At 37.4% G+C, this 12,294-nt stretch overlaps 1 protein-coding gene across 1 annotated transcript; it reads right to left on the reverse strand.

The window, feature by feature from the left end:
* Positions 1-2,750: 2,750 nt before the first annotated feature.
* On the reverse strand, positions 2,751-8,644 carry LOC102606448 (uncharacterized). Its single transcript, XM_006354029.2, has 3 exons — positions 7,225-8,644; positions 5,042-5,285; positions 2,751-4,917 (listed from the first exon to the last, which is right to left on the reverse strand). The coding sequence occupies exons 1-3, from the start codon at positions 8,379-8,381 to the stop codon at positions 3,082-3,084; spliced, it is 3,237 nt and encodes a 1,078-aa protein (XP_006354091.1). The 5' UTR covers positions 8,382-8,644; the 3' UTR covers positions 2,751-3,081.
* Positions 8,645-12,294: the final 3,650 nt, after the last annotated feature.

A 12,294-nucleotide genomic window follows, 5' to 3' on the forward strand; every position in this document is an offset into this window, starting at 1 on the left:
ATCTTCTAATTCGTTATCATTAAATATTTTTTCCCATATTATTCTTCTTAATTCAATTATTTCTATACCTTTAAGTATATATAAGATTAAAGTTTTATAGTTTTTTATTATTTCATCATGCACGTATGTAGTCATGTTTTTTATCATGCAGGTTTTTATTTTCAATTATTCCTTCCTATCATATTCATAATTGATTAAATTCATATTAGATTATTTGATGGGAGGAACAACCAATTTCTTTGTTCTACATCTATGGGCTTAATAGTCATGATAATAGAGGATACTTGGTTGTTCCTTGAGATTGAGTCTCCTTGGTATAATATTTTTTGTGCTAACCCTTGTACTAAGCATGAGGATATATTTGGTGTTTGATCTTTTCATGGTTTTGCAAGGTTTAGATTCTAGCGCGAATCCTTTTTAAGAAGGGGAGGATGATAACGGCATGGATAAATGGATCACATAAAAGCTTTAGAGGAGATTGATGGACACAAAGTAAAGACATACAATGGAAGGTCCATCAAAGTGAAGAGAAAGAAGAAAAAGGCCATTTGTGCAAATAGTCATCTCATAATTTCAAGATATCACAAATGAAGGCAACCAAACAAGGCTCTTATCTCATTTAGGGTAAAATTCTAAAGAAAGTGTCTTCTTTATTTTATTAGTATAAGTAGTAGTATTTTTTCATATTGTAAGACTTAGACTGTATGAACTTTGAATGTTAAATGAACAAACTCTTTCAAGAGTGTAGTTTAAGGATGGAATCCCTTTAGGTTAGTCTAGCTTAGTGTAGCTTAATCTATATTAGTGATGGATGGATTCCCATTGTTGATTTAGGACTACTTAACCTTGATTTCACTAGATTACTCATTTATGGTTTTCAATTTGAGTTGTTTCTTTTCGAATTCAAGTTTTTCTTCTTCCTAGGTTGATTGTTTATTCAATTGCCTTTCGTTCTTTCCTTCTCATCTCTTATTTCTATTCTATGTTACTTTTGTGTTGTTTAATTCCGCATTTGATTTCAATTGGTTTCATCCCCAATTTGAATCGTTATCAGAGTATAAATTCAGTTAAGAGTGATATCTTTAGTAGAAATTCTTAAGTCCTAGAATTACATGTCATCGTAGGTATTAAGGGTCACTCGTTAGATCAGGACTAATAACTTAATCATTTTGGACATCAGTTTAGTGGATCTACACCATTAGTGTCTTTTACCCTAGCAAGGAATAGAGCGCCCTCTCAACTGGGGTACAGGTTGGACTCTGTTTAGCACAATAGAGTATGTCGGTTATTAGTATCTCACACAATGTAGTTGTGAGATAATGCATTACATTATATTCAGTTATTTCAATTTAGTACTTATCTGTTGCATGTTGATTTACAAGGTCATTGCTTCAGTTCATATATTTCAAACTTATCATGTTTAGTTTGCTAGAGTTGTGATGCATGTCTCGCATACTCAATACATTCAAAGTACTGATCGTAAATCTCTTTGCATTATATTGTTTTATAAATAGGTTCATACGGTCAACATCTAGCTCACAGTTAGTACATCTTCTAATCTGCTTAGTAGCAGTATCGGTGAGCCCTCATCTTTCAAAGACAATACTTATGTTATTTTTCTTTATTTCATTCATTCAATTTTCAGACAGGTATAATTAGCAGGGGATTTATCCCAACAACTCATCATAGTAGTTACTTTCAAATATTAGTTTTTAGCCTTATGGATTGTTTGGCACGAATTCCATTTTGATTGTTAAGTGAAGACTTGGACTTCTTATATCCTTCGGAGTCAACCTCTGCATCGATTATTTCAGTTTATGTTTATGATCTTAATGTCACACCAAATCATGGGTTAGCTTGAGATCACTCATGACTTTAAGCACCATGTTATGACTAGGGGGTAGTCTCAGATCGTGACACTTTCCTCGGCCTTATGTATTGTTGGGCTGATTTTCGTGCAGATCACTCTATATAGAGACCTTGCTAGACCATTCAGCTTTCCTTACCAGTTGAGCGTATGTCAATTTTATTGGCCCAAGTAGTTTAGGAGTATAATTATATGAGTTATATCGAGTACACTCAGTTAGGTGAGGCACCAGGTGCCTATCGCGTCTCCCCAAGTTTGGGCAAGACATATTTAATCATACTTTCAACATTATACCCATGTTAGGTCCCACTTATTTGATAAAAGGTTCACAAAAATGTATTCTTTTGTTTAAAATTTTATTTATCTTACAGTTGAAACATTACAAAGTATTCCCATACTTGTGAAATTTTGTGTTCAACTAAACTACATCACATAAATTAGGGATAAATGATATTTAGTAGAAACTAGTAACCAAGTGTAGGAAGTAGTAAGTTACCCACCATGTGAATCTTGTATGTTATAAGTCAAGAAAAAATGGATTTCGGAGTTTCAGTTTCTGGGTTTGAGCAGGATCCTTATCAACAAGAAGCTGGTTGATCATGATCGCTATATTTGTAAAATTTTGTGGTCCAAAAAACAATTCTACTAAACTTGATGAATGCAGTAACAAAGACAGAATCTTAAAGGCTTAAGCCTTGAGTTCATTGGTTAAATTTAAGAAGAATGTAAAGTTTCTTCTTTGTTACCATTGAGTGCCGTTAAAAACATTCATAAATATCAAACCCGAAAGAAAGAAAACAATAATAATAAAAACCGAAATGGGGAAGACAGATGCAGTGCAGTAATAGTAAAACCTAAACAAACTAAAAATAACAAACTTCAGTAAGAGAACAATTAGAATCTTTGTGACGCCTTCCTTCTTTTTTGGGTCATCCTCCAGTAAGCAAACATACATACGTACATACATTACCTGGAGTAACTAGCTTTTCCCCAAAACGGAAAAGATAATACTTTTCAAGTGGGAGAAACCAACTACAAAGGGTCTGGGATAGAGTGTACAAGGATTACAACAAAATAGCCTAATTCTAAAAGATACAATGACGAACAATTGGAGAAGGATCAGCAAAATTACAGGAATATATGCACAAAGAAACTTAACACGCAGAAATGCTATTGACAGCATTTGTACATTAGAACACAGACCTGACTAAAAATCATTCTATTGTTATTTTTGCCGGAAAGTAAATTCCAGGAGCCTGGTCTTCTACAGCAATGCCTTGACAATGAACTAATCTTATCACACTATCAGCAATATGTTGGAACCTGTTTCGGACATCCATAAAGCTCCTGCAGAGAACCTTCTCAACCCAATCCTCAACAGCTTCCTTTCTGTCTGATAACCAAGCAGCAGCAAGTATCTGTACCATTACTTCTGAGTCAATCTCCAGCTTGATATCTACTCCAACAATCTTCTTAAGGTTTATGTTGATTTCATTCAAGATTTTCTCAGCTAGAGCTCCAAAATCAAATGGCTTGAAGACCACATTGTTGTCCATTTGCTCTAAGATTTCTTCCAACCATGCTTTTGACCCTTCAGAACCAGAGTCACTGTCACACTCATCACATTCATTCTCCTCCTCCATCTCTTCCACAGGCAAATTCAAATCAAGAGAAGATTTTGGGACAGTGCACAAACGTTTTGGCATTTGAAGCAACTTGTCATCGTTCGAGTCACTGTTGTCTGTCTGCTTTCTTTTATATGCAGAGAAAGATTCTAATGTTCTATCCCCTGAAGTAATCCACAAATTTGTATTCTTCACTTCAATCCTATTTCGATAGCCAGATCCAATTGCTATCTGCATCTGCAAGTTTTTGGCTGCTAATATCTTTTCTTCTGAAAACTCGAGAGATTTTTTACTGGAAAAGAAATCTTTAGTAACTTTTGCAGATTTCGAGGTAAGCACAAAAATCATATTATTGATACTGGTTTCCTTCCCGTGCAAGTTCAAAAATTTACCAGTTCTGATAGCGCGAGATAAGCTATTCTGAACAGGAAAATCAGCCTTTTCTATGTTTTCAAGAAGCACAATAGAACAGCGCTTCTTGCTTAACTCCTCTGCGATGTAGTCAATGACTGTCTTTCCCCTAAGATTCATGTGACCATTTCTTATATTTTGATGGATAAGCAGAGAATTTGAGCAGCTAATCCCATCGCTAGAGCCCAGATCCACAGAGAGCAAGCTATTGTAGTTACCAAAGACATTCTCAGCAAGAGCTTTTGCAATTTTTTGTTTCCCCACCTCGTCAGGTCCAATGAAGCTGAGCCAGATATTTCCTTTGCTAGAGACATGACTCCTTCCATTACCACTTCTGCAGCGAGCGACAGTATGACTAATGGCATAAATGGCTTCCTCTTGCCAATAAACATGTCCAGAAAGAGCTTTATAAAGGTTCTTAAAGTCTTCCACATCCAAGTCCTTGTCTAACTGAGGAACAGAGGAAGAAAACGATCCTGAAAAGTAAGGAAGGCGATCCTCATTCTCCGGAAAACTGGGTTTCGACAGATCTCTTACAGTGGATATGTGAACAGTTCCCAACCCCAGGTCTGTGCTAACAGAAGCTTTTGAGGCTGATGATGTTCGATCAAGGGGCAGGCTCAAATCACGGAGAGCATGACGGTACGGGGTCCAGATATTTTCCATCTTCAGATGCTGAGTTTCTAAACTCTGAGCCGGTACTTCAGCTTGGGAATCAGAATCACCTTCAGACACGACTGATTTTGACATGGTATTTTTGGTCCAGGAGGTATTTTGCAAGTCTGATGACATTGAACTTTGATTAGTAAGTCTTGCATCCAACAGTAAATCTTTGTTTCTGCTTTCGTCCCCAGCAGCAGAACTCTGAAAGATGCCCAAACTGGGAAGATGTGACCTGGCTTGCAAAGCATCTGGTTGAAATGAATGTATGTGATGAAGACGCTGGCATATATCATTCCACTTCTTTTGCAATCCCGCCAATCTGGCATTTAGTAAACTGCAGCCTTCATCGGCCTGCACTGAATTGATAGAGCACATATTTACTGAAAGAGTTACAAGCTAATCATCCACAAACTTTTAACCATACTGTAACTAAGATCACAGGAAAGGAGAAAGAATTTGACTCTGAATGACACACCTCTACCCCAACTAGTCCCCTGCTTGGACCGCATTCAGCCTTTTGTAACCAAGAAGATAAATGTGTTGCATGCTGATCAGTGACTGGACCAGTGGCTCCTCTCAGCACAGTTGAAACTTCTTGCTCATATTTTTCATTGCAAAGGTTACATCGAGCTGTATATTCATTTTTGTTTATCCACGAGTTTTCAGACTCAGATGATGTGGTAAAGAACCCGCCAAAAGGAACAAATGACCCCATCAAGCTGCAAATGTCAGTACCAGACTGTGAGAGCCAATGGACACACAAAGTCAAAAGCTTAAGATGCAATGAGATACACACTTTAGACCTCTTAGTATATTCCCTGAATCAGCACAAACAACTCGGAAACCAATACACTCAGGAGTGCTTTTACTGGGTGGATTAGAGATCGAATGGAGACACAGTGAAGAAAAGAAAAAAAAAACAGAATCTTCGTTTGACATACACACCAGCATAAAGCATTTTGTAGTCCAATTTGTTGTGTGCATGATAAACTATAGGAGCCATGCTTTAAATGTGACAACCCTCGAAGACTCAACAGCTGCGGTCAAAGTTTCAATAATGGTCAAACTTGAGCCACACAGTCGAACAATTCAAGACTTCAGGGTACAAAGCTAAAACTTAGGCAAATGCTTCTGTTATGTACCACACAAACATGGACTAAAGACTGTAACAGATCAACAAAAAGGAGACAATGTCATAGATCAACGAAAAGGAAACATTGAGAGGACAGTCTATGCTGTTCTAAGCATTTAAATTATCCCTTGGATGCTGAAGCCTCTTCTTTAGATATGCTAAACCATGTCATCACATTGTGCTCCTTTACTGTAGGAACAAAACCAGACCACCGAGTTCCACACATCATAATTACAATAAACAAATATGCTTGATTAATTTATCGGTTTCGTGCAATACTAAACAATTGTACAAGTTCAACTTTTTCAAGGAGGGAAATGATGGAGCACAGTCTGCCCAGTACATAACTTAGCTAGCTAATAAAGGGAAATGTATAATATAGAAGAAAACTTAATAAATTAAATATAAGGGGAAAAGATGGGTTATCTCAAAAAAAGGGAAAAAGATAGCGTACATAATTTTTAATGTACAAAAATTTGGTCAAGTTTACTTCACTCTTCACTTCTCAAGGATGGTGATTACAATGGATATGCAAGGTTAAGAAGCAAGAGGTACTCTACAACCAATATACTATGGAAGAAAACAGCTTAATACGCAATTGCATGTGATGCAACTAACTTAGTAATAACGAAGATCTGGTGAGGCTAAAAGAATGAAGATAAACATTCAAACAGATTCTGTAGTTACAAGGTACATCTAAAAAAACATGCTTTTCGACAAGATGAGGTTATACACGGGAAAATCCATCTAGAAATAGATCTAGACCTAATAAATTGTGCTAGTGAATAAAATACTTTTGAGGTATCTTCTTATAAATTTATCAACTATGTGCTTCCACCAGCAGTAACACCGGAAAACCTGTACCTTCCTCAAGTATGAGAGATATTTGAACTACTAAAGCATTATAACAGGAAAATATAACTACTAGTTTAAAAGCGGGGATAGAATTTTGAGTTTATGGGTCCTTGATTCTAGAAAAAGAAATTTATTGGGTTCTTGATAAATTATTTTACATATTAATTGGATCTTTTAACACAAATACAACATCAGCACCAAAAACTCTGGGTTTTACCAAACCCGTAGTGGAATAGCTATTTGATAAGTCAAAGAATCATTTTATTAAAGTTGCACTAAGATGGTGTCAAAATTATTCACATATACTGCATAAAAGCATCCAAAAAAGCAAAACTACATTGGTAACCACCACAAAGGGATGAGACCAATTACCCTAACAAATAATATTTTGTATTCATGTTTCTCAAGCAACTCACGTCCAGAGTCCCAAATGAGAAAACTTCATGGTATACTTCTGAAGTTATGTGAAGATCTCATAAATAATGGTAGTTCAAACTCTGCGTAGGTACAACAACCATATTGACAACGTTTAAAGTCAAGCGTATAAAAAAATTAGAGACCTTGTCATATGAAGATAAAATAAAAATAAAATAAAATCAGCACTTATGCTATAAAGCATTATAATAATATCTGTTAAAGAAAATGCAATAGAATATGGAAGAAAATCCCACCTGGATCTGGAAGGCAGTCCTCCAATTGGAAGAGTGGATGAAGTAATGGGCAGCAGATGTAAATCCCAGTCTTTCTGAATTGTAGGGAACCGAGCCAAGAACTTCAAATAAATGTCATAACTTGCTGCTGCTCCAACTAACCACAGTTTCCCACAATTTACTTGCACCAATTTTGTGAACTTAGAAACGATATAGCTCACTGACCCATCATCAATAAACACCTTCAATTCACCATAATTCACTATAATTCCATCCCCTGTACAACACTCTACAGCATCAATCACTTCCTTAAACTTCAAGCTGATCATTTCTTCATTCCCATCAGAAATTTCTTTTGAAAAAGAAATTACAGTCAACCCCTTAATTTCATCAGGCAAGACACCACCTTTACCTTTCTGTACACAATCAGTGAAGCTGTAAAGTGCATCAGTTGCACAATTACCGATCAACAACGGGTTTCTACAGCTTTTCTTCACAAGAATCTCACCGATTCTTCTACAGTTCTCATCAATATTCCCCTTTCCGGAAACGCTAGAAAATGGAAAGTTAAACCCACGTTTGTTAAGCTCCGAATCGGTTAAATTACAAAGAAACATAGGTGGGCAACGTGCCTTGGAAAACCTAGAAATAGCCGGTGGATTGAGAAGTGCTAGCTTTATATCACAACTCCGAAAACCCGCTTCCCCTAAAACTCGGCTCACAATCGGGTCATCCAAAATGGATAGTATAAAATGCTTCAGTTCAACTTTTAGAGTAGAAATCGAGAAGTTAGAGGAATTCTGTTGTTGAAGTTGTTGATAGATGTGGAAAGTATCAGGATGCCTTCTTTGGTTAGCTTGTGAGCGCTTGATTGCTGCCATGAGAGAATTAGAAATAGGCGGCTCGTCTAGGGTTTTGGCTGTGGGCAAACGATCAAGAGAAACGCTGACGCTGAGTTCTAAAGCTCTGAATTGGAGCCGTGGTGAGTACGCGCAGCTGCGAGCACGTGCACAGGCGTCACGGATGGTAGATGATGGAAGTGCAAGAAGCGCAGAAACGGCATGGAGAGATGTAGTCTGCGCGTGGCTCCGGCGACGAGCGACGGCCACTGCATCGTCTAGCGCACGCGCTGCCTCCTCCGTCAAGCATTGCTTGGCAGTGCTCACCGGCGTTGGCATCGCCGGTAAGCAAGCTCCTATATTCAATTGAAATTGAAATGAAATGAAAAAAATAGTTACTCTACTAGTTTGTTAAAATAAAAATATATATATATTCTTTTCTTTGAAGCAAAGATTGAAGGAAAAATTAGTGTATATCAGGGAGGGTAGGGGAGGGGAGGGTGGGCCAAATTATTGATAATGGAACAAACACATACTGTTACAAAAAGGCCCTGGGGGTATAAATTCTGTTAACATTTCAAAAGAAGAAATATCTTTTCCACTGCTTTTATAGATTTATGGCTATTCAATTTTTGGTTAGCATTCATCATAGTGATAAGAGGAGACATGAGATGCCGTGTCCACTAGATAACACTAATGGGACCATATAGCTACGCTGCACCAACGTCACATCAACCTTTTCAAACAAAGATAGAGGGGCTCACTAGTGGAAACAGGTCAATTCCTACTTCGTATTTCATCTCATATGCTCTATGGCAGAAAAGGATGAATCATGAATTGACACCATCTTTTCTTATACTTTTCTCCTTCTCTTTACAATTAAATTAGCTAAATCTATTTTTCCTAAAATAAACTAAACTTCATCAAAGTCATTGTTTCGGGCCCTAATATTATATGAAAATTATTGCAATAATTAAAAAATTGATATAGATATATTCGAGAGGAGATGTGGATGTATCCGAGAGATGATAGGGATATATTCGTGTAACACCTCGGAAATGGAAAAGTTGAAAGGAAAGGAAAAGTGTAGGTTTTGCACTGATCCAGTGGTCTACGATACAAATCTACAGATCGTAGGAAGAAAATCGTAGAACTGGGTTTAATTTTTCGAATTTCAAGTTTCTTGAGTATGACCTACGAATGAACAGGACTAGTCGTAGAAGGGTTTTGTATAGGCAATCCAAACTTAGTGAAATTTTGGGTTAAAAGAGGGGTCTACGAACATTAGAAGGTTTGACGGTCTGTAGAATGGAGTCATTGGAAGTTGGCCAAATTTAGGCCTCACTAACTCGACCTACGATTTACCAGTATGGTCCGTAGAAATTTCTTCGGCCCATAGATCCAAGCGTAGGGTCCTCCGGCAGTTATTTATTAAGGGTATTTGAGTCTTTTTCAATGCACTCAATACATATACTATGTTGTTTTGATCCAAATTGTAAGTCCTATAACTACCTTTTATTGTTAAATCTACCCAAACCCTTTCATTTTCTAAAATCCCTAATTCTCATCCATGTCATCCTCTCCATATTCTCTCAATATCAAGGAAAAATACTTAAGGATTCAAGCCTCAAGTCTTTTTTTTCCTCCATTTATTTTGGGCTTAGATCATCAAGGTATGTGGGAATTCATCAATGGGTTCCGTTCACCCCTTGAGTCCCAAAAGATCTCAATTCTTCAAATTCAATTTCATCAAAATTGATTTGGTTTTCATCCAATTCTCCATGGGTCTTCATTGTAGTGTTTCGATTGTTTGATTTTTATCTTCTTATAATTAATTTGATTCAATTACATGATTTTCAATTGATTTCATATGGACTCATGCATTGTTTATATTTTGACTATAAATTTATGAATGAAAGCTATGAATTTATCAATGTTAATTTATGAAAGTTTATGAATGATTTCTGAAAAGTTATTTTATGATCTAAAAGTTTCTTTAAGATGATCATCATTGAAATTGTGAAAAGTTTTCTTAGATAAAGGGATCGTGATTTGGTGAAAGATTTTCTCCCACATGCATGATTCATGATTTAAGGAGATACTTTATGATGTTTTAAGCTTGGATTAGTAATTTAATTGTACTTTTCCATGTATGATGATATGTTAGGAACATAACTATTTTGTTGGAATTTTACCTAGCACCGAGAGGATATTGAGATGGAGGCTATCATGTTAGTAGAGATCGGGTCTCTAGTAGCAATCTCCGTGTCCCTAACTACGTGCCTTGTAGAATTTTCTTAGAAAGACATAGCTAGTGGATCCACCTAAGCTAGAAGTTTATGGTCCTGTATGTCACGAACTTAGAGTCTCACTAAAGCTCCGTACGACACTTGACAACTTACTCACTAATCTTTCAAGATCTTGTAAGCGCAAGTAAGCCTTTAAACTAAGATCGCTAAGAGAATGCAAAGAAAGACTTAGAGAACTTTGAAAGAAGGCTTTGTATTGCTTGGAAGATTGCTTACAACTTGCTTGATTGCTTGCTTCAAGCTTGGATGATTTACAAATGAGAGTCCCTCTATTTATACTACAATCCTAGTGGCTAAGCTGTAAATAATAATTACTACTCAAGTTCCTACATATTTACAATTTAATCCTTATTCTAGAATTCTTTACAACTCTAGAATATACCAAGAACTTTCAATGTGATTCTTTAACCTTTCCTAAGAAATCTCCATACTTCTCTAGAATATTCCACTAAGGACTATTCTTCTTCCAATGTAAGCCTTTCAAGGAAATATCTAGGGAGTTCTAAAATCTTCCACAAACCTCTCCACATATCTAGATTATTCCTCCCCACTTCTGGTGCAATATTTGAAGGGCAAAGTGGCGGGTCATGACACTCTCCCCCACCTATTGATGCGAAGACCGCATCGCATCGTCGTTGCATAGCCAACCGAGTCTTGTCTTCTCGCATGTGCGACAAATAGTTCATTTACTCGATCAATGCCCTCGTGCAACTCCTTCAGCTTCTTCTTTATCTCTTCTAGCTTGGCCTTATGATCTACCTCCTTCTTAAGAGGCAAGCGACTTAGAGGCTTCTTTGGCATCACGTCATTGTTCTTTTCTAGAACCTTCTTCGTGCATGGTGGCAAGGACCCTTTAGCACCATTGTCTTCTTCCGAACTTGCAATGGTGGCTACGAATGTTAACTCCTTCTTCTTAAGGCTTTTCTCGAGCTGCATGGCCGTTAGTCGAACTTGTCCTTCCATCTTCTGTACCTTAACCAGGGGCACCATACATGATCCTTCTTGCTCCATGACCAAAATTCATTGGAGGTAAGGATCGATCACCACGGGACACTTCTGGAAGAACTCTTGCCGATGAATTATATCAAAAAGGTCTAAAGGAGCGACAGTGAAGTTGGTTTTGCCTTGCCACTCGCCTAGCGTTATGCTTACTCCATGCGCGACTCCACACACGGGAGTCGGTGGTGCATTAACCTTACTGATTTGGGCGTTACTTGGACTGTAACTCAGCCCCAACCTTGTGGTTGTCGTCTTGGCCTCTGCACCTGTGTCGACCATAGACCAAGCGAATCTTCCATTGATCGTGATGTCGACATACTGCGTGTTGTATTCTCCCGACTTCCTTGGCTGCTTCGTGATGGCTCTGCATAGTCCTATCAATCCCAACTACGTCGTCTCTACGACTTGTCCTAGCTCCTGTGCATTCTTCTCCTTCATCCGTGAGGTTGGGAATTTGAAGCGTAAGGGTTGTGAACTCCTTCACGTATGCGTGTATGTTGCCCGTCTGCTTCCACTCCCTAAATTTACGCTTCGCCTCATAGATGACGTTGTTAGGGAAAAAAGCCTTCTTGAACTCCACTCGAAATTGCTCCCAAGTGTTTATGGTGCAAAGTCGCTTCCCTATTTCTGACTCTTTACGCCTCCACCATAGCATGGCAATCTCCGAAAGATACAATGTAGCGACCCTTTCGAAAGGATACTACCACTTAAACAAGAAATCTAATTAAATACTTGCGACATTTAAAAGAGATTAACTATGGCCATATTGATTATAATTTAGTAGAGGGATTAGGTTCATAAAGAAAAAAAAGAAATAGTTAAGGATGAGCATCCTGCCCATTTAAACATTTATTTGATGTCAAATTGATATTGCGCAGAATTTTAACTTATGGTGGAAAAACCCTTTCAAAATAATATAAGCCAATAACTCACGAGATTTTTAC

The sequence above is a fragment of the Solanum tuberosum genome, unplaced genomic scaffold, assembly GCF_000226075.1.
Source record: "Solanum tuberosum cultivar DM 1-3 516 R44 unplaced genomic scaffold, SolTub_3.0 scf00170, whole genome shotgun sequence".
Lineage (NCBI taxonomy): Eukaryota > Viridiplantae > Streptophyta > Magnoliopsida > Solanales > Solanaceae > Solanum > Solanum tuberosum.

Bases quoted from the DNA above. Each gene is read 5' to 3' on its own strand.
- LOC102606448 (XM_006354029.2), bottom strand. From the start codon at position 8,381: ATGCCAACGCCGGTGAGCACTGCCAAGCAATGCTTGACGGAGGAGGCA. The intron at 5,286-7,224 runs GTGGGATTTTCT...TGACATTTGCAG, and splicing joins GGACTGCCTTCCAGATCCAG to CTTGATGGGGTCATTTGTTC. The intron at 4,918-5,041 runs GTGTGTCATTCA...AATTCAGTGCAG, and splicing joins GGGGACTAGTTGGGGTAGAG to GCCGATGAAGGCTGCAGTTT.